This window comes from Lissotriton helveticus, chromosome 4_1 (assembly GCF_964261635.1).
Source record: "Lissotriton helveticus chromosome 4_1, aLisHel1.1, whole genome shotgun sequence".
Classification (NCBI taxonomy): Eukaryota; Metazoa; Chordata; class Amphibia; order Caudata; family Salamandridae; genus Lissotriton; species Lissotriton helveticus.
In genome coordinates, this window is record NC_136063.1 from 1,046,712,442 (window position 1) to 1,046,735,220 (window position 22,779).

Below are 22,779 nucleotides of genomic sequence, written 5' to 3' on the forward strand. Positions count from 1 at the left end.
TGATCCTTTGTACACTTGACGGAAAAGAGGAAGGATTCACTCGACGAACATGTAAAAGGACCTCGTGAAAAATGTTTTTCAATGTACGATTCATTATGATATTATCATATCTGACATGTAACCTCGCTTATGACACACTCCCATGGTATACCTATAGGAATTTGATTACAACTAGTCCAACTGTGTTTCCAATTATGAAATGAATGCCCCTTGGTCCCTCAACTATTCGATAGACGTTTTTAGTTCACTGCGAATGAATGAATGAACCTTTTTTAAACATGTTTTTAATCCTACAAGATAGCCCCCCCCTCTACTGTACGCACTTTAGCCATTGCCGTATCCGGCCAACCCCGATCACACTGTCCTATCAACATGCTGAACGATTGTGCAAATAAAGGTTTTCGAAACTATGAACGGGTATTGCATGCTTTATTTAAAATGTGGGATCGGCGGGAGAGTTTTTCTTTTCTGTGCACCCTACTCTGCTCTCTCTTTAAGGTTAATAGAAGATGGTCGCCCAGCCCCGGATGGAGGATCGAATCTAAGACACGACACTCTGCCGTCAAATATGCGACTGACTCAGGGACTCGCGCATGGAGAAAGACCTCGATTTCTGGGGTTGGGTAAGGCGAAACGGTGTAAAAAAAAATGGAATATAAAGGATGGGTAAAGTGAAACGATGTAAATGATAGAATATTATAAAGATACGACACTCAAAGGTACTAGGGAACAGAGTTGACCGAAGAGCTGATAAACCTTAGAACATCACAGCGTTGGAAGAGATTTAAGGACCCCGATAGCTAAGTCCACCTACCAACTAGAAACCTCGCGCTAAGTGCTTCTGATTCTCTAACGTTTTCCTACTCACAGCCTATAAGGACACACTGCCCCCCCCCCCCCCCCCTTGGCTCCAGAAACCACAACCCCAGGGATTCTATCCCGAGGAGATAAGACGAGTATGAGGTAAGTAAAAGACCTTCGTACCCGTGCTTTTGATATGCTCGAATGTTGTCCCCCTCCCCTCTTTTTTTCCCCCCCCTGCAGGCCACATCGGAATCGCGACCAAGGTATGGTGAAGATCTGAAGCCTCGCCATGTCTGATACACGAAGCGGACTAACACTGCCTGATGGCACCTAAACACACACACAAACTGCTCTTGTACCAAAAGAGCCAATAAATTGTATGACATGATGAAAGCGATCACCCTTAATCCGTGTTGCGCGAATGGACGCCTGTCACGTATGTCCGAAACTATGAGATGATGTTTGTGTATGACTGACGCGTTGACTTAACTGGTTAAAGGACCGAGAATGCAAGAAATGCGACACAATGGTGCCCTTTTTACTCGATGTATGTCCCCTGTACCCGGCCTAATGCTCGTCCATCCCAAACTGCATGCTTTCAAAATTCTAACACAGACCCGTAGTGTCTTATGTTATATAACGCGCTGAATAGCCTATCTTAATGCACGGCCACTCCCCATGTCGCACGTGTACTATTTAGCCTGTTGTTGCACATCTCTCTCTCTCTCTCTCTCTCTCTCTCTCTCTCTCTCTCTCTCTCTCTCTCTCTCGCTCTTCCGAACGACTAGCACCTAAATTGGCAAACCGCCACCCCTAGTGCACCACCCAATTGGCTCCAAATACCACAAGTATTTGCTCAAAATTTATCCTAAATAAAAAAATCACCCTGACGCCGTGTCACTACCTCTCCTTTCTGCTAAAAATTGATGAAACCGAGATTTGGCCATTAGGGAAAGGACAGGTAAGACGACTGAGGTTCCCTAATCTGACCCGAAATAAGGGAACTACATGTCAGCGGCTCCTGTGTTATAAAAAGATGCCTCAGATAACGCGACCTTCCCCGTCCCGAATTGTCGCAATACCCAAACAGTAAAGGTGATCGAAACATCCTCATGTTCCCGGAACGCCCCCTGTTTCGTATCAGCTGCCCCAGACGAGGGTTATAAAACTGTCCCTCACCCCCGGTCATAAGAGATGGGTCTACTTACGCCCTTACCACAGTTTTCTATGTCCCTAGTTGTTTCCCATAAGACCCCTGTCTTTTCTAATTAAGTAGTCAGGCCGTAAGAGGCTACGTAGGAACCAGAATGATGTTTTACAAAGTTAAAAATTAGACCGAAGCGAAGAAATCATTGCAATGAACCCTGTTGAAAGCGAAAATGTTTAGGCAGGATGCATTGATAGAATGAAAAATGTTTAGCCTATGTTCGTCCCTCAGCAAGATACCTGTCAGACCATGGTGATAGCCCACAGCACCCTTTTTAAATATAAAGCCCTGGAGAACGGTATAGCTTCGTAAGGCTCGTATTAAGAAGGTGGGTCTCCGTCAGAAGAACTGACGTAACTGTAATGAAATAAAAGGTGCCAGATCTCGTCCCACGACTGACAAACACCAAAGAAATAGCAGTGAAGGAAAGTTATAGTAAATCCAGCAGGCCCATCATCAATCATTTATATGTTAGTTGCGAACCCTAATATAACGGACGTTTCCATTTTTGCCTGGAGCTGGGAGAGAAATAGACTTATGTGATTACCTTCCTCTGCCAATTCTCTAAAGACTGTCTTTTTCAAACTCATTTAAGGGTACGACTGTCGGAGGAAAGAAGGACCGGATGTGGGAGCACGTGGCCTGACTACAGATCGTGGAACATCTGCGACATTGGCCAAGGCGAGACCGCGACAGAAAGGAGTTGCAGGACGAGGCACTGTTTCCGTCAAAGTGAGAGGAAAGGGCTGACCTGATGCCCCTGCTCAATGTTCAACGTGTGCCGAAAAGTCCCCGCTCTCTGAATTCGGTCATGAGCCCGCCTACCTGAAATTTCCGCCCCCCTGATCTGTTCCCGATTTGGCCCAGCTCCATCCCCCCCCTCTTTTTCTCCGACCTACCCTATGGACTACACACTCTTCTTCCATCTGAACCTTTTTGACAATCAACTCAAAGGACACAGGGCGAAAAGGACCTCTTTGACCAGAAACGCGAGGAAAAGGTCGTGCCCTGCAACGCGGGACCTAGAATAGAGCTGGACCCGTAGCTCCACCGCCGGTGCTCCACAGCGCCAACAAAAGACGACAAAGAATGCTGAGAACTCATTAACCTCGAACATTGACGCCCTCAATTATCGTTTCTACTACGTCTCATTTCTCTCCCAGCCACCATTGTATTAATTATGCTCCAACCAAACATGAACAGAACTCACATATGTAATGACCTATCAATTTACATTCCGAACGACTATAAGCAGCTATGAAATGTACCCAATGCTCTCACTACAGAATCATCTTTGTCTGTTATTGCATTACTATGGCTTTCCTGCAAACGAGTTTTTTATCGATAGACCCGCCTCCTAAGATGAAAGATTTTAAAATGTAATGTTTATAACTCCTTCACCTGGGTACCTACTTCTTTTCCTATGACCACCACAGTCGACATGAATTGGAAATAGGCCAGCAAGATGTCTTGGATATGTTAAAGGGAGGACTGTGGAAAATTAGTACGGTCTGGTAAACATTATCTGCGCCATCTTGCCCTTTTCCCCTGATGCCACACTTTTTGTCGTGCGCACCCGCCATTTTAGGTGCCTCGATCAGAACAAACCCTTTTGCATGCCACTGGCCCCCAGCATAGCCCTCCTCCCTCACAAAGCCCACACTCTGACAACCCCCGCTCGCACATGCCTTGGGTCATAAACCCCTCTTCAGCGCAGCTCTGCCTCAGAACCCCATCCTGTTCCCAGCGCGACACTTCCCTTCATTCCTTTCCTGGTCCCAGGCCCTTTGATGCAAGCCCCCTTTTCCTGTGTGCCCGTTTGTCTTCCTCGTTCCCAGGCCACCACCTAAGCTCTGCGGATACTGTTTATTGCCCCCCCCGTACAGTAGGAAGCTTCCCTCATTGAAGGACCCTCGAGTTGATCAAAGCCCCCTTCCTATGAGATCCGATCAAACCCCCCACATTCCGTGAATCGGCGGAATGTCCAGCTGCGCGATAATCATCACCTGTTGTGACCGGGGTGGGGACTTCTGCTGTGTATGTGTGTGGGAACGGGCTGGGAGCGGGGGTTCCGAGAATGTCTTTCCGTATATCAAAGCCTTGCCAAGAATGTGTTGTATGTAATAAAGCAATAAACCTGTGTATAAGAGGCCAGGCCTCAGAGATGCGGGTAGAGCACCTCATGACGATACCTGCTGTCTGAACTGATGTGTTCTCCTCCGGAGAGAATAAACCTTGTTTCCTGCCTTCCCGTCTCCAGTGCCTGCCTCTTCATTGATTAATAATTCGTGGGTTAAAGAGGCGATACCGCCGGGCAAATATCGATTGTCCCTTGACCTTAGATTTAACAGTAGGGGCTGCGACGATCTCCGGGGCGACGATGCGCGATCCAGCGGGGATCTCTCTCTCCCAGCTCCTCGATGCGATGGCTCTGCGACGATGTTTGCAGTGACGTGATGCAGTCCGCAAGCAAGCGGTGCGGCGATCTCACCCAGCGGCGACAGGCTCTGCGACAACACTCGCAGCGATGTTAGTCTTCCCGCACCGGTCTGGTGCGTCCCGCAAACGAAGGATGCGATGGCTCTGGCAGTGGCAACAGGTGCTCGGCCTTCGTAGCGGCGGGAATTTCCTTGCAATGTTGGGGATGCGCTCCGCAGCGAGCTATTCGATATCTTTTCTGTAGCAAAGTCTTTAAAGCTTGATTTCCAGATTCCCAACACAGGTACAACTTCCAGAGGCACCACACATGGGCCACGCACTCCAGGAAGGACAGAACTCTCTCAGTAGAGCTCAGGGGAAGCTGGGGGTGAAGTCCTTTTGTTCCTGGGACTTCAAAAGCAGGGAGCCAGCTCTTCTCAGGCCCTTGGAGATTCCTTCAAGCAAGGGGACACAGCACAAAGCAAAGTCCTTCCCTTCTCCTTGGCAGCAAAGCAACAGCAGGGCAATCCAGCAGAGCAACAGCTGGACAATCTTCCTTCTTCAGTTTCAGCTTTCTCCTTGGCAGAGGTTCCTTCTTGATTCCAGGATGATCTAATTTTCTGTAGTCAGGGGTCCTGTACTTATACCCCTAAAAGTCTTTGTTCCCTTTGTACAAGAGGGCTCTGAGCCCGGTCGGAACCAGTTCTGGGTGTTCCTTGAGCACTTTGTTTTCCTGGCTTCTCCTTTCCTTTCAGAGTGAGGGGCAGGGTCATCAGCCGCCCAGCAGGAGGTGGAACCAGCATTTTGGAAGGCAGGCACAGCTCTATTCAGGCCCAGGTGCTATCTCCTCCCACCACTCAAGTTGCAAATGCAGTCATTCAGCCTAGGGCTGACTCAGCCAGCCTCCTGGGGAATCCCCAGCCCCTGTCACTCTCAAACCAGACAGTCAATACACAAACAGGCCAAGGCACACAGAAAGGTCAGACAGGAGAACAGCAACTTTCTAAAAGTGCTATTCTCAAACACAGGAGTTAAAAACCACCTTTCTTAAAAGATGTGTTAATAAATTCTGAGTTCAGGGATACCGGACTTTTATGTCCTATCTTGCCCCTATGGGAAGATTTGCTGGTAGCCAGCATCCCCCATGATAGCCTATGGAGCAAGATAGCCTTGCAGCAGTGAAAAACTAAAATGGCTGTAATTCACTACCAGAGCATGTCACCTGCACAAGTACATGCTCTACCTTTCACATACACTGCACCCTGCCCAAGGGGGTACCTTGGGCCCTCCATAGGGGAGACCAATGTGCACAGAAAGGGAAGGGTTAGGCCTGGTCAGTAGTGACACTGACCAGAAGGACATGGCAGTTCACAGACTACACACAGGCACTGCGGTGGCAGGCCTGAGACACAATTTTAGGGCTACTCATGTGGGTGGCACAATTAGTGTCAGGTTGTGACACAGCGCGCCTACCTGAACTGCAACTCCCAGGTGTAACGGGCTTTGAACTACGTCTCCCATGAGCCTCTGCTGCGGAAGGAATATAGCAGGTTCCGGCTGGGAGGCGAGTGTGTTTGATTCGCGTGGATTCTGTGCGGGAGCGGCTGCTCTCAATTAAGGAGTTCTTCGAGACGGTGTCTGGTAAGAGCAGGCGTCTGTTTATTTAAGACGTTCTGCAAGTCTGCCTTTCACCGCATTTCTGTTTGGCTTTTGTTAGAAACTAAAGAAGAGCAGTTCGCTCTTAACCTTGACGAGTATTTCTGTAGTCTCGCCTGTCAGAGATCAAGTTGGGGGTTCCTCTTTACTGGGCATAGTGAACAAGGTGGAACACTGTTGGTTATTTAAGTTGAGTTGGATTGCAAGTGGCAGAATGCAGGGGGGGCTCCTCCGCATTGCCGTCATGAACACATGACGTTTGGATTGTAACTTTTTGTGGATTACAAATACCTGAGCGGACGGCGGTGGTGTTATTAACTACGCCCTACCGTGTTTGGTTATTTATGAACTTGGAGGATAACACATTTGTTTTCTATCGGTTATTGATGAAGGAATCAATACCGGGTGCATAGATACTGCCTTGGATTTCTCTTGTGTTCTTTCATTTACTTTAATTCTGATTTCCAAGGATACTGAAAGGTAGTCTAAAGAAAGCGACTACTTATTATTGGCATTAATATGTATGGAGTCATTACTCCTTGAGGGTATGTACTTGCTTACCATTTCCTACATTGGATTAAGTCTCAAGTCTCAAGGTGCTGATAGTGTATGCTAACTGTGGGCTTTGTATTGTTTCAAGGAAGGAAGGCACTGAAGCATGACACTGCATGGATGCTCAGAAGTATAGACAGCTGAGGTGATAACCCATCCTATTAGCGAGAATTTAATGAGAGTAGATTTATGAAATGTACTAACCAGTTGTGCCTTTGTTTTACAGCTTCCATTTCCCTGCTGCCCCTTTCCTTTCCCTTTCCTGGTTTTTTTTCCCCTTTTGGGGTTTTTCCCTCACCGTATCGACTGAACACCCTGTGTATATCTATCGGGGTGTACGGGAGGTCCGGAGGTGGAGCTTTATTACGGCGAGCGTATCCTGCAGAGTGCGAGCCCTGACAATTAGTGCTGCAGGTCCACTAGTAGCATTTGTCATCACCAGCCCTGGCACACCCAGTGCACTTTACTAGGGACTTCATGATGATACAAATATGCCAATCATGTATATCCAATCCCAATATCAATTTACCCAGGGAGCACTTACACTCTGACCAGCAGTGGCAGAGTGTCCAAAGCATTTAAACCAGCAAAAACGAAATCCAGCACAGCATCAAAAATACAGGAGGTAGAGGCCAAAAAGACAGGGGAAACCACGCCAAAAGATGCCAGGTCTAACATGCCCCAATACATAAGTTATCAAAGGTCAGATGCCAGTGGCAGGATAGCTGGGGACTCACAGATGTGTGGCACGCACAACACCCTGGAGAACGAGATTATTCCTACTTCTCGGCCTTGCATGATTTACATGTGCGACTTGATGCGCTCCTATGTAGTGCTGACTCGCTACTATGGTAGTTCATAGTGAATACTTATCGCGCACCATCTCAGATCATAACGCGCTGTTGGTGAGCTTTTGCTGGGCCCGGGAGCGTCCAGCCGCGCCGTCCTGACAACTGCGTCCGGAGATGCTAGAGGACCCGGCCTTTCGAGCTGAGTTAGAGACGGAAATAGAACGATACTTTAGTGATAATGAGGGCACAGCCACGTCGACTGCAATTGAGTGGGACGCTTTTAAAGTGGTGATCCGGGGCTTGTGCATCACTAAATGGGTGGGAGTTCAGAAGATGTTTTTACAAGAAAGCTTAGGGAAGCAGAGCGAACCCATTCAACCAACTCAGAGGCGCGCGCACTGGTTTTGAGCTCTAAAGAGGCTGCAGTGGTGGAACGCTTGAGGTGTTGGGGCTTACCTGGCCCGAGCACATGCTGAGAGGGATAAGGTAGGTACTTTGCTAGCGTGGCTGGCTAGCCGCCTCCCTAGAAGTACTCCTATTCTGGCGCTGGCCTCCTCAACGGGGCAAATGGAATATACTCCGCATCGGATCAATGCCCGATTCTGTGACTATTATGCAGAGTTGTATGATAGTCGACTGCAGGCTAGTGAAACCGACATGCGAGAATTTCTGGGAGATCTAGAACTGCCCAACGTAGATGTAGAACAGGCTGACTCCCTTGGCCAAGATATCACGCTGTCCAAAATTAGGTGCGCTATCAAACAGATGGCGCGTAACAAGACTCCGGGAATCAACGGCTTGCCCATCGAGTTTTATTCGACCTATATCGATGTCCTAGCCCCTAGACTACTGTTGGTCTTTCGCGAGGCCAGGGAGCTGGGAGTTTTGCCGACCTTAGCTAGAGAGGCGGTCATCATTCCTCTACTTAAACAAGGGAAGACCCCTGATGACCCCTCGGCGTATCGCCCACTATCCATGCTCACCATGGATTACAACATTTTGAGCCGTATTCTGGCCACTCGGCTCCTCCTGCATATGGTGTGTTTGATTCGTCCTGATTAGGCCGTTTTTATTCCTACCCGCAATACTGCAGGTAATGTACGCCGCTTGCTGCGAATTCTAGGTGTGGACCATGGCGAGGAAAAACTTGCAGTAATCCTCTCTGGTGATATTGCAAAAGCATTTTTATAGCTTGGAGTGGCCTTACTTGTTTTTTATTATAAGGGCCTTTTTGGGGAGGGTAATGTGCGCTGGACGGAAATATTGTATTCTTCGGCGAGCGCCAGGGTGAGGGTCGGAGCGGTCATCTCTTCCTCGTATCCAGTGGGGCATGGTACTCGGGAGGGATGCCCGCTGTCCCCCCCTGTTGTTTGCCCTGGCCATGGAGCCATTGGCTATTCGGGCCAGGTTGGGGAGAGCATACCAGGGCCTGCGACTCCGTGGTAATATGCACTTTATCTCACTATATGCAGATGATCTCTTGATGTTCTTAAGGGACTCAGGGGCTGCCCTGGAGGGAGCGCGTGCATTGCTTCACAGGTTCGGGGAAATTTCCAGACTCCGATTAAACTGGGCTAAGACTTGTGTTTTTCCGGCTGTTCCAGCATGCGACTCGTTCGCTCCTGCGCAGGACATTAAGTGGGAACCCCGCTGTATTCCCTACCTGGGGACGCATATCTATCATGCCCAGGAAGACTTGCTGGATGGTAACATTGGCAGGGCGTTGCAAGATCTTAAAAGTAGCATGCAGTTTTGGGGAACCTTGCCACTGTCAGTGGCGGGTCGCGTGGCCCTTTTTAAAATGGTGGCGCTGCCCCGATTACTTTATTATTTCCGAACCTTATCAGTGTGGATTCCTGTTGCTTACTTTCGGCAACTCCGATCTATGGTTGGTGGGTTCATCTGGGGGAACAGGAGACAGAGAGTAGCGCTAGATACACTAGTACGCCCGAGAGTAGAAGGGGGACTTGCAGTGCCCGATTTCGAGTTGTATTACTTGGCGGCACAGTTCCAGGGACTCACCCAAGCGGTGGCACTGGAATTCAGAGGTCCTGAGCGGGAAATCGAACCAGACATACCTCGACACGTGCTGTCGTTTGTTGTGCTCCAGCAAAAACTATTTATGAAATGAAAGAAGATACTTATATAGCGCATGACTGTCACCCTACGGGTATCCTGGCGCTTAGATTGCAGAAACCGTTGTAGCAGTGGATGTAGTTTATGGATTCACTATCCATTGAGGAACGCACTCTGCGGCTTTGCTGGAGAGGATACCATTGTAGAGTTGGAATACAGCGGCCTTACGCCCCGGAGGTACCCCTAGGTATGTGTACTGCCCTTCCACATGGTGGAGACTGGTAGGCACTGGTGGAGTGGGAGTCGCTTGGACTACAGGTAGTAGGAGACCTATATGAGGATGGAGCTTTAGTACCCTATAGTGAACTGCAAGAGAGATTCGGGCTCCCGCGGGCCACTATTTAATTCACACAGCCCTGGTGGCTGCTATTCAAAAGCACTGGGGAGGAGGCCTGTCGGAACCACCGGTAAGTTCGGCATGCCAATATGGGGTAATGGCAGCGGGCACCTATAAAGCCGTCATCTGCTTATAGCAACGCATGCTAAGGGAGGGCTTATCGCCACTGCGGAAGATACATGATAAATGAATGACGGATATTGATAAAGACATACCGGACTCAGCCTGGTCACAGATAGTTAGGAGGGCATGGAAGAGCACTAGAAATGCCAGATTCCAACTAGTTCCCTTCTACATACTGCACAGGGCGTATCTCACCCCGGCGACGATAAATCAGTATTTCCATGTGGTTCCCGCATAGTGCCCCCGCTGTAAGTTAGTGGATGCGTACCTGTTGCATATGTTATGGGATTGTCCACAATTAGGCTCATACGGGGAGGATATAGTGGCACTACTGTGTGGGGTTACGGAGCGGCAGATTACTCCAGACAAAGGTACCTGCTTATTGCATTGGTTCCCCCACACTAGCAAGACAAAAATAACTAGTACATTTCTGGATCTGGGATTGCTGCTGGCCAAAAGGGAGATCACGACCCACTGGAAGGCAGCCGGGGGGCCCAGTTTTGCAAGGTGGAGAGCAGCATTACTTACATGGGCGGGGAGTGAGAGCATAGTTCGCCTACAACAGGCCCAGGGATCCCACAATGATAAGGCGCTGGAAGCAGCGCGTGCGTAGGGGGGCCTGGTCACAGACCTTAAGACTGCTGATGCAGACTCTGGCTCGGAGTCAAGCGAACAGGTAGAAAATGTAGCCTCGTGAATGAGTGAGACAATAGACAGAACTGGGGGTGCGTCAGTCTGTTTTTCCCCTACTATAGCCATATTTCTTTGCACTGCCATAAGAATGGAGCCCTGTTTAATTAGTGCTGTTCCAATGGGTTATAGTGATATGTTATGCTGTAAAGTCTGACATGCCGGTGAGAGTGGGTGGGTTGCCAGTGGGATGTGGGGGGGTGGGATAGTTTGACTTATTATTATATGGCCATGCAGCACATGCACATTTACAATGCAGTTGTGTATTCTGGTGCTTGCAAAGAGAATATTGGGCCTACTTAGTTCTTACCCAACGTTTAGACATTACTTATCCTGACCTAATATGCCGATTGTATTATCACATGGACTCTGATTTATTATTGCCTGTGTACTGCTGAAAGTGCATGCATTGATGTATTTGATTACTATGTAAGTTGATTGTGGTGGAAAATTAATAAACAGATTTTAAAAAAAAAAATCATAAGGGTCGTGTGGACTGGTACAGGGTGCCCACTTTAATTAGTGGACCGCATATACCAGACCTCCTTCTCACATTGGTGGCAGCGGTGGGATTCAAACCCACGTGTACCGGATGCCCACTTTAATTAGTGGACAGCATGTACCAGGCCACCTTCTCACACATGCTTCATAGTCTCTCTTTTGGCTAATCTTTGTGAAGCTATTCCAGTTGGTGCTATACAATTCTTACTTGCAGTACTCATGTCAGTGCCTCAGTCTGCAGCTAAAACTGTCAGTGCCACAAAAAGGTTCAGCCATATTTCTTTATTACTAAGTGTGACCTGCATTGGTTACCATTAATATTAAGAATTAATTCAGTTACGTTGCTGCCTGTACAAAATTGTGGATTTAAATAAAACTGCTTATCTATCCAACCTTTTCATGTAGCTTTAGAGAACTTAAACGCCGAAGCACACTACAACCTCAAGTACTGCATTTTATCTCTTGCCTGAAAAACACTTTATCTAGTACTGCTAGCATTGCTTGGAACTCTCATTCCCATGTTACAGAAGAAACCCTAGTTTGCTCAGTTTTAGGGAATAAGTTAGAAGTCAAACAGTTCAATTTCCCCACATTTTCTTAAACTAGTGACACTTTATATTCTCACAAAACTTGCACAGTCTCATGCTCACATATATACACATTACAGCAATGTTGTACAGTTACATGCCATGGAATTCACATATTATCTTCTTTTTCTTCAACCAATTACTACTCATATGTTATCCGTCTTTTTTTGCTGTGCTGCAAATGAGTTCTGTGTAAATTACACGATTAGTTTATAGGTTGCAGAGGTGCAGTATCTCTATATAAACATTTCAAATAAATGAATATTGCGTCTCAAGTCTGAACATTTTGGGAGTGTGGCCGTTGCCAAAACAATGTTGTCGTTTTGGTGATGAGTTCCTTTTAGCTCCCACAATACAGTTGCTCAGATGCTGAATACAGGGCATTTATTATCAGTGATGTCTTATGAAAACTACTAAAGACTCACTGAATTTGATATGATGGAGGAAAGACAGGCTCACCTCAGAATGACCATCTACGAGTGATGTGCCACTACACAAGAAGGGCAGAAGGGAACCGTACATATTGGGCCTGGGAGAAGTTTGAAGACCTGGGGCCTAGGTTTTGAAGACAGTGCACCAATTTTCTGGAAGAGAATGTGAAGCAATTCCCCAGGGAATGTGTAGTAATTTCTATAAATGAAATGCTGAGGAGAAAAATGCAGTAATGGATAAGTTACCAATCTAAGGTAACGCCTTATCTGATAGAGACCTAATCGAGGTGTTTATTCGCCAACCTTTGAATTTCCCTGGCGTCATACTGGATCCGGAAGATTTTTCTTCAAGCAGTACCCCTGCGTGCTGGAAGGTGATGTTGGTCGGCACAGCGTGACTTCATCGGCATCGTCTGCGCCATTGTGACGTCCGCGTCACCTGTATAGGCATCACCTTGGTGCGCTGACTCAATTACTTTTCACAACTTTCCATGCCAGAAGCACAGCTCCATGAAGTACACTGACATTGGTGTGTTTTGATCAACTAGGGCCCTAAAAGGGATCAGCCCTGACCCTAGATGCCTGTCCACAGTGTGGGGAGGATGGGTGGGTCGGTAAGGAATCTGCGGCTAGCTCATGTCTTTACCACATAGGACATTACCGAAGGTAAGTAACTAATCCATCTGATAGAGACATCTAGCCACAGATTCACTGCCCTTTGAATAGTTACCCAGGCAATACCATCCCTGGAGGAGGGACTGCGGACAAATTTAGACCAGGATGCCCTGCAGGACAGATAACCCAAAAAGACTGTCCCTGCGGACTTGACTGTCCAGGCAGTAGTGTTTGATAAACGTGTGCAGGGAAACCGCGTGTTTCTGCCTGTCAAATGTCGAGGACTGGAACTCCATGTTGCAACACAGTGGTAGCAGTCTTAGCTCTGATGGAATGAGCCCTTAAGTCTTCAGGATGCTGCTTTTTGGCCAGAGTGTAGCACGTTTTGATGCAGAGGACAACCCATAGCGAGATAGTCCTCTACTGCGCCCTACAACCTTTCTCTGAAGAAGAGTTGGTTGTCCACCTGGAACTCTTTAGTGCGGGCAAGGTTTTTTGGGTTTAGATGGTGGAGTTGCTCCTCTTCTTTAGAGGGGTGGGGAGGAGCGGAGAAAGTGGGTAAGGGGACGACAGATTGCCCCTCATGGAATGGGGTTACCACTTTCGGTAAGAAAGAGGCCCGAGTGTGACGCACCAACTTATGAGGGAAGATGGTTAGGTTAGGAGGCATAGATGACGTTACCTGCAATTTGCTCACTCTCCTGGCAGATGTGATTGCCGCTAAGATGACTGTTTTGATAGTAAGCAGCTGGTGGGAGCAGTTGTGCAGAGGTTTGAATGGAGCACACATCAGAAAGGTGAGAACCAAATTATGGTCCCACGGAGGCATAATGAAAGGAGAAGGTGGGTACAAGGCTTTTGAGTTATCTATTTACAGTGGGAGATTTAAATAATGAGAGTTTGTCTGGCAGCTTCAGGAAGGCAGACTGGGCTGAAAGGTACCCTTTGAGAGTGCCCAGTGCAGAGTCCTGCTGGGCAATGGTTAAATTGAAAAGCAAAACTTGCGGAAGAGAAGCAGAAAGAGGATCAATAGACCTTTCTTTACAATATTTAACAAATTTGTTCCACTGGCAGTGGTAAACGGTGTTGCTGGAGGGTCACCTGGCTGCCAAAATGACATTGCAAACTTTGGAAGGAAGGTTGAATGGTATCAACTGTTGAAACTCAACTCCACGAAAGAAAGTGTAGAGTTGAAAAGTTTGGGTGGAGGACCCTCCCCTGCTGCTTCGACAGAAGATCCTCCCTAAGGGGCTGCCTGATTAGAGGATGAATGCTCAATTGGAGAAGCTTGGGATACCAGACTGTCCATGCGCAGTCCTGAGCCACAAGAATGACTTGGGCCCGGTCATTCTTGATCTTCTTGAGCACTCTGAACAGGAGGGATTTGGGTGGAAAGGCGTATGGGAGCCGGAGCACCACTCAAGACGAAAAGCGGCTCCAAGCAAGAGTCACCTTCGAAACTCCAGCGCTCAAAAATGCTGACATTGCGTTTTCTCAGTGGAGGCGAACATACCTAAGCGAGGCTCTCCCCACTGTTGAAATAGACCTTCAGCCACCTCTGGATGGAGAGGCTATTCGTGATCCGCAAGGCATCGACGGCTGAGTTTGACAGCCCTAGTGTTCACATAACTTGCCGGGTGTTGAACCACCTGGGCTATGCCTTACTGTTCCACCACGTCTAGAGACGCAGGGACTCTTGACAAAAGGTCCACAACCCCACCCGTCCTGTTTTTTGCAGTACCACATGGCGGTGGTGTTGAATTAAAATAAAATATTAAAATGCTCATGTTAATGGAATAGCAGGGTATCAAATGGGTTAATCATTTTGGTCTTATTTAAAATTGTGCTGTTCAGTAAGAATAGATGGATTCATCAGAGCGCTAAAAATGTCTTACATGCATGCTTTAAATGATATTAGCCGAGTTTCGAAAAGGTGGCTTCAATCACGGAATGAACACACGATCTATTGAGATTTGTGAAACAATTGAGTCACACAGTTTTTATTTTTATTTTTGTTGTTACGTCGCTTTAGTTTATTTTTGATAGAGATTTTCACATTAGGGTAGTGCATTTTGGGAGTTGAAGTTTAGGGTGGGTTTAGGGAGTGGTTTTAACCAGGTGTGAATAGGATTCACGTAATTGGGGGTGGAGGGTTAACTTTAAATGGAAGGTTTGTGAGGGCAAGGTTATATTTGCTCGCAATAGGATGTGAGGGGCGTAACGATCTTCTGTCAGGTACATGTGGGGTTAAAAGGCATGTGAACATTTGCCGGCTTAAACCTGGAAGCACGAAGAAACAAGAGTATGTTGATATTAGTGCAGTGTATGTAGCGATTGGTGAATGCATGAAAGTATGGAGGGCGTAAATGACTGCGAGAGCACGGTAAAATAGAAGAGATTACGGATATGTGAAAAATCAGAAGGGCTATTACACAGCCCGAAATGCATTGGGTGTCAATAAAGAAATGCGGCCTTGGATGAATCTTGTGTCTTGATCGTATTCTTAAAAGAGGCCTGGATAGGCACAATTTGAATATGGAAAACATTCAAAACGCAGGATATACATGTATGTGGATTACAAACAGAAAATGTGGAATATACAGTTGTTGAACTTAGATTGAATATGGAGTAACTTTAAGTAAAACCACACGTGAATTTTTGAAGTAGATGAAACATCCTTCAACGCAGTGCGACTGGGAGTGGAGCACAATGAGGTTCCCCACTTTTTTGTTACATGTTCATCAGGCATATTCCTAGATCCCTCCTTTTTCTGCCCTTACCATCCATCACCTATTTACCGTATCCATTATTTGACTGCCTTAAACTAATTTGTTTAGTGGTATTGTATCTTCTACTCCAGCCTCTTGGTTTATACAGATTGTTATAATCTCTACAATACCACATGTGTGCCCTTACCCTCATTTCATCAGTCCTTATCCATGCCCTTCTGTTTGAAGCTCATTGCCTATTGCGTAGACATTTTACTGCCTTTATCTTGACCTTTCCCATGTCCAGAAGTTTATCGTTCCCACACATTTACAGCATTTGCCTCTAATTTGGTTCAATGCATTTCTCAATGTCTATTTCTCTCTTTATCAGTGGTGCCTGACATTTTCCACGAAGATCAGTTCTGGAATCAATAAGTGCACATACATGTATTCAGATATTTTGGTTAATTAAAATGTATGAGACCTGAAAAGAAACGGACCAAATATTTGCATAATGATGCCGTGATTTTGGAGAGTTGAATGCTGAATTTGAACATGGAATGGTCTTTCCGCATTAGGGAAAGTACAGTATCTGCAAAAAGGCAATGCACTTCTATTTAGTAATATGTGAATCACATGCTTCCAGGACTGTGTGGAAAGGTAAGACATTATGCGAGTGTTCAGTGGCTCACTTCAGACTCCTATGGATTTACTACATTTGACTCCTGGGTCATCAAAGTGGAGGTATAGGTTTCTAGCAAAAGAACCCCTAAATGTACCATTCTGAGGGAAGCAAGCTGGCTTTCCAGGTTAACATTCAATAGAGCTTATTTGAGCTTCTCTGTGAGAGGATCTCCATTGATAATCAAAAGCACTGAATAGTCCCACTCACGTGATGGGACCCATAGCAGTTCTGTCAAAGTCACTTTTACTTCGTCTTACTTTGTAAAGGGCAGGCGGCACAAGCGTTACAAATGTTACATTTTGCAGCCTTAAAACAGGCTGTATTGCCAATTGTATCAAATTAATTTAAAATATGGAAGAAAACAGGCTTAAGTCTTTAAAAGACACTAGTAAAGATTAAAAAGTGACCTTTTAAAAACATACTTCACAGACTTCTTTTACTTCTTTTCAAAGTAAGAGAAGGGGAACTATATGGCAATGTACCCGAACAGACTGCAACTTTTAAAACAACGCGAATAGGATACTGTGCCTTTAAGGGCACTTTGACCTCCAGTGTCCTATCATGCCCTGCAGGTTGCAGTTTACTAAGCTCTTTTTTTTCTAGCTCCTTCTGAGAGAATCTTGGAGCAGAGCTCTGGGTTTTTAAGTTTTTTTTAACTCTCAAACCTTTTCATATGTTGCTTTATAAACTGACTCACTAGACATCCTGTAGGGGATTAAGTATGTTTAGAAATATATCTGATTTTCCGCAAAATGCCATCTCTTTCGTAAATTGCCCAGAATGTGGCAAAAAAATGGCAAAATCTGTATCCTACATTGCACCTTTACGAGTGCCTTGAATTCCAGTGTTCCATCATGCCCTGCAGTGGTTTACTCAGGTATTTCTGACAGACCAATTAGCAGTAGTTTATCTCTTTCCTTAAGGAGGAGGAACCATTCCATTTTCTCTTAAGGGATCTCCATTCACAATCATAAGCACTGACTAGATTAACAAGCTCATCCCCAATAATTCTGCAAGTGAGTAGGTAAAAGGGAACAGTATAATTAAGCAAACACATTTCTCAGAGAGGCTTGCCCAACTTAGGCATCTGCCCTCACATCTGAATTATGACAATAGTGTCTTGTACAAATGTGAACCGATCTCCAAGATGCACCTTGGCAAATGTCAGTATTTGGAATGTTTCTAAGTAGTGCAGCAGTAGCGGTTTTACCTCTAGTGAAATGGACTTTAGGTCTTCCAGGTAGGGTTTTTTTTGGCCTTTTGGTGTCCAAGGATTATGCAGGATTGCTCGTGGGTGGGACTGGTCAGTGCTTATGATCTCAATGGAGATTCCCCTGAAAGATAACTAGGATTACAGGTAAGAAGCCATTTCTTCTTATACCAGATAATAGTGGAAATACATTTTTAGCGAGATATGTGCGTTTTACCAGAAGATATCCAAAACTGTAATATGAGGTATAGGGACACTATGAAGGATTCTCCATGGGTAACGACATTTGCTCAACTGTATCTTTTTGAATCCCTTCACTTTCTTCCAGGAGACTGTACACATGAACCTTGGTTATTATTCTTTATTGCATATATTTATGGTATACCCGAGTCCCCTCACCTAAGGTTTTTTGCCATGAGTTGAGGTAACGTCCTTTGATAATGATGTCCAACCTTCTAATGCAGTTTAAAAATGTATTCACAATTTTAGGATCGCTTTATTTGCAAGCGTGTTACTGATACTAACCTGTTGCCATTCATCTTGTGCTATTATCAGGAGTTGCCACAGTATATTTCTATCACTTCTCATAAGCTTGGCATGGCTTGTTATCCTACAGAATCATTGCAACTGAGAATTATAAAGTATACTTTTGTGGTAAGATTCCTTTTTTTTATTTGTGTCTGCAGGGTGTCACAGAGGGCTACAATGGCACCATCTTTGCATATGGACAAACTGCTAGTGGGAAGTCTTTTACCATGCAGGGGATCCGAGATCCCTCAACACAAAGAGGCATTATTCCAAGAGCCTTTGAACACATCTTTGAAAGCATCCAGGTGAGACCAGATATCCACTGTGCAGATGTATTATTAGTGGTATCATATACCAAATTGTTTTGACAAATGCACTGAACATGTGACACCCATTATATTCCAGCACTCTAGACAAACATTATCCAACAACTATAAGCCTTTCACACACATATTTAGCAGACGTTCCACAAAGTCAAAGAATATGTTCCAAGCCTTTCATGTATAACATTTCATTAAATTCTTCCCTGCTTTTACATAGGTTGTATTACGGGTCTCTACTATGCCATGTACACGCTCTGTACAGTGTAACACCCGATAAACTTTTCAAATAGCATTCCAGTGCCTTTCATAGGCATTCTAGAAAATTAATCCACTTCACATTTTATTGATAAAGTGAAGGAAGAGTTTAATCGTATCAAAGATATGAAGTTGTCAGACTCAAGTCACTGCTGCCCTGTAAACCTGAATGCTGTTGCAGGAATGGCATTGAATCTACTAGCCTTTTTAGGTCTCGCACTGCGAACCGATCGCGAAGCGATCGTCGCTGCGAGACTCTTTTGTAATCAATTCTGCTTACAAGGAGTCCAGGGAGACAGGAGACAAGTGATGTGCACGAGCAACCTTGCGGAATCGGATCAGGTCGCGCGCGCGTTCACAATCTCCTGTCTCCCTTGGCTCCTTGTAAGCAGACACGCGCGCACACACACACACACACACACACACACACACGCATGCACACACACATACATACATAGAGAACCCCCCCCCTCCTCGTGAGCCTCGATATCTTCAGAATGCCCCCCGGAGCCCTCGCAACTCAGCAAAGGAAGAAGGCCCCCACTCAACGGTACTCGTCTCCGGCTCTCCAGGCGGGGCTCTTTGCAGGTGGCGCCGGTCTCTTCCTTCAGTGCGGGGCTCTCTCACCTCACGGAGCCCCGCTAGCGCGGACCGCCCTTCTCCTCCTGCCCACACGTCCCAGTGCTGGGTAGGCTCCCGCCTGGGCTTCCGGTGTGTCTTGTCGTCCTGCCCCCGGCCTGCCTAACTTCCGGACGGGCGGCGGCGGCGATTCTTTCTTTTTCACGGGGGGAGCTCCAGTGTTTACAGCGTCTATCTCCGTGGCAGGGAGTCAAATGCAAGTCCCTTCACTGTACACCTTCTATAAGTGGACAGTACTTTTTATAAAAATGCCAGCGTTATAGTTGTCCATAAGTGTTGTTTGAAGTGGGATCGGAGTCAGGCGCACCAGCTCACAGTCCAAGTGTGGCTGGACACTGTTAGAACTCCTCAGCATCCCTCCCCCACCCACCTCCCGGACACTGTGCTAATATTACCCACCCCCCACCCCTTTTGGACTCTGCATATCTTTCTGCTTTGCACTGTGCCTCCTTGGCCACAGTCCTGGCTCCCTGCTCTGCCCCTTCCTCCCTTTCACCGTGTGCTGCTCAGCTTTCTAAAGACCGTGACTTATCCCCCACCTTTTAACACCTTGCTCCAAAGAAAGTGCTAATAGCTTGGAACAGTCATTCCGGTTTTCATAAAGCTTCATTAAAAAACAAGGGCTTAGAACATGGAGCAGCAGAGCAAGGTACTGCAAACGTAAGAAAGAAATATCTGCTACTCGTACTCCTATCTTATGTGCGTTACTCGAGTGTCAAATTATTTTCAGTTAGCAGAAGCCAAACCGATTGTAATTGCCAGTGCCCGTTTTATTTTGAACCTGTATTTATGAACGTCCTATTAAAGTGCTAAGGTGAGATATCCGCAAACTACGTGAGAATGGATACTTCGTTTGTTTCTGTGGCCTTCGATATGGCTCTTCGGCAGATGCTTGCCGTACATTACGTCGGCTCCAACAAACTGCTTAGATCACTTTTTGTCGGTTTACTTCTCCATTTATTTTACCAAGCAAATTTTTAAATTGTTTGACCTTTGCAAGTTATATGGTTATTTACTTCCATTCCGGTGTAAAAACCCTCAAGTAAGAAGTGAGAAGTTGGCCTGATGATGTTCACTATTCTAGTGAGCACCTTGTATCAGTCCAAACAATCCCTTATGGTGGTGGTTGTAAAGTCAACCTTATAGACAAGCTATCCTAATGGTAGCATGGACTAAGCAGTCTAAGGCTTAACTCAAGAGGGCATGTGAAGCCAGCTGTTTTACCATATGCAGTCCTGTAATATCAAATGAAAGGACACCACACAAGTTATATATTATAAAAATATATGTATTTATTACTAGAATAATCCTCTGTACTCTTTATGAGTCCAGAAGCACAAGCGTTTAAACAAAAGCACAGTTAAACATACACAAGTTGCACAATTATGGATCGGGCCGGTGGCCACTCAAACCATATACTAAATAAGTGGTGTAAGAACCACTTCTCGAACAATGGTAAGGCCTAGGGCCTTGGGAATCGCTGGGACTACACGGGACTAACAGCAGTTAGGACGGGAGTAGCCCGCGGGATTCGGGTGCAGCGCTAAAAGCACACGCATGCACTAATGCAAAGTCAATGGTGCGTAAAAGTTATAAAGTTACTGTTTTGGAAGTCTTCCAACTGGAATAGAATGATGCCACTTTAAACTAGGACACTAGAGGTGTAAACCACTACAGGAGCACCGGTGTTAGATCGTTACCTCACCCACAGGAAGCGGGTGCATAGGCGCCAAAGTGTGTCAGGTTTCGTCGTGGAGTTCTATGGAGCCTGGAGATGAAGATGCTGCAGGCGGCCAGGAGAGAAGAGTCCGGTTGGATCCAAGGGTGGATCGAAGATGTAGAGTACCTGAAAGCAGAAGGTACAGAGTCTGGGTCACTAGCCAGTGACCAGGATGGAACCAGGAAGGAACCAGGCGATGTCGGGCGCAATCAGGTGGTTGTCGTGAAGCTTGTCTCCGCTGCCACGTGGACTCTGGGGCATCGACGATGACCTGGAGTGGAACACAGACTCACCCATGATGGCTCTCGCTGTTGGCGGCGTCGACTTCCGGATCGGAGTCAACAGGCCTTGGCAAAGGCAACCCACTCAGGATGTGAAGATCGCTTCTTACTCGGACCAGCAAGGTCAGAGCGGTGGCTCCTTTTCAGGGGAGCGAGGGCCAATCTGGAGCAACCAGACTAGCAGAGTAGTTTCAAAGATTTGTTGTCGTAGAGGCCACTAGCCAACGGGCAAGTGACCGGACAGACGCGTCGAGCAGGAAAATGCAAAAGGGCCCCACGCAGCACTCGGCGAGTGTGGAGGGGAGATCTTCGGTGCACGAGCTGCTCGGGGCTGGGGCTTCTCAAACCCCAATGCACAGCTTCGAGGGTACCTCAAGGGCTGCACGGCCAGCACTTCGCAGTCTTTTCAAGATGGCCGGTCCCACGTCTCACGTCGCCTCCACGGGTCTCAGCTTTGCTGTGGCTGTGGATCGGGCTGTTGGATGTCTGGGAATCCGGTTCTTGTCGATCTCTGTCACTCGAGCTCCGGCGGGAGCTGCAACAAAGCAAACCGTTGGGCGCTGGATGGTGCCTGTTTGCACAGTGTGGTCACTCCTTGACCACAAGGGAGATTCTTCAGTCTTCCACGTCGAGTGGGATGTCGAAGGGTCCAGAGTTCTGTATCAAAGGTTCAGTCTGGATAAATCTAATATCTTGGGGCACAGCTCCTACCTTTATAACAAATCAAGGGGCTGGATTACCTGCTAGGTCCCTCCTATGGGTGGGACCCAGGAAGGGGGTGGTTACACCCCTTTCCCTTTGTCCAGTTTCGCGCCAGAGCTGAGGCTGGAGTGCCCCAGGACCGGTTTGAACTGGGGCTATGCATGGGACACCTTGTGTGCCCCAGGCAGTGTCTAGTTTCACTCGCCCTGCCTGCCTCAATCCACTATCTCCTGTCTGGGGTGTTGTAGCACCTCCCTGTGACAGGAAACCCTTTGTCCAAGCCTCCCCTGCCAGGTTTCGGTCAGCAGCAGGAGGCCAGACTTGTGTCGGTGGCAGCAGCATCCATTTTGTGATGCTGGGGCTCTGGTTATTTTTAACTGCGTTTACTGTTACCCACATGTCTTAGCCCTCTAGAAGGGTGGAATGCTACCCCCGTTGCCAGAACTGGCGAGGGGGTAGTATTCCAAAGTGTATGACACCTTACACAACATGTTTTGATAAAGCCAAACCAAAGTTAGCAATAACCGCGAGGATTATAATGCACTTAAGAGTATATGGTATGGCAGTATCCCAGAACAGCTCTAAGGAAATGGTTCCGAAAGCTGCAGACAGGCTCAGCTCATGCTAGAGCACCATCTCACATAAAACCAAGCACTCTGCCTCCAGGATTGTTAAGGCCTGCCATAGGAGTGACTTATAGGTATATATATGTGTCCAAATATAGGTTTAGATATAGGTATACTATATCTAAGCAAGGGGTGATTACACAACCTTGCCCCAGCTGAGTGATCAGCCAGTTGTGTCAGTTTGGATGGCTAGCCAGGGGTGGCAAAAGATATGCTGCAGCCCCTGGTAGGCCCTGGATGCACCTATGCCCAGG

General features: G+C 46.8%; 1 protein-coding gene across 4 annotated transcripts in view; it reads left to right on the forward strand.

Annotated features, from left to right (window-relative positions):
* LOC144828970 (kinesin-like protein KIF17) overlaps nt 1-22,779 on the forward strand; it is a 1,092,500-nt gene that overhangs the window by 30,729 nt on the left and 1,038,992 nt on the right. For all 4 annotated transcript variants that reach the window (XR_013610565.1, XM_078687639.1, XM_078687641.1 and 1 more), the window contains exon 2: nt 18,138-18,284. Coding sequence is in view for 3 of the 4 variants with exons in the window: in XM_078687639.1 (XP_078543765.1) it covers nt 18,138-18,284 (147 nt within the window). In the remaining variant the exon portion in view is untranslated. The remainder of the gene's footprint in view (nt 1-18,137; nt 18,285-22,779) is intronic.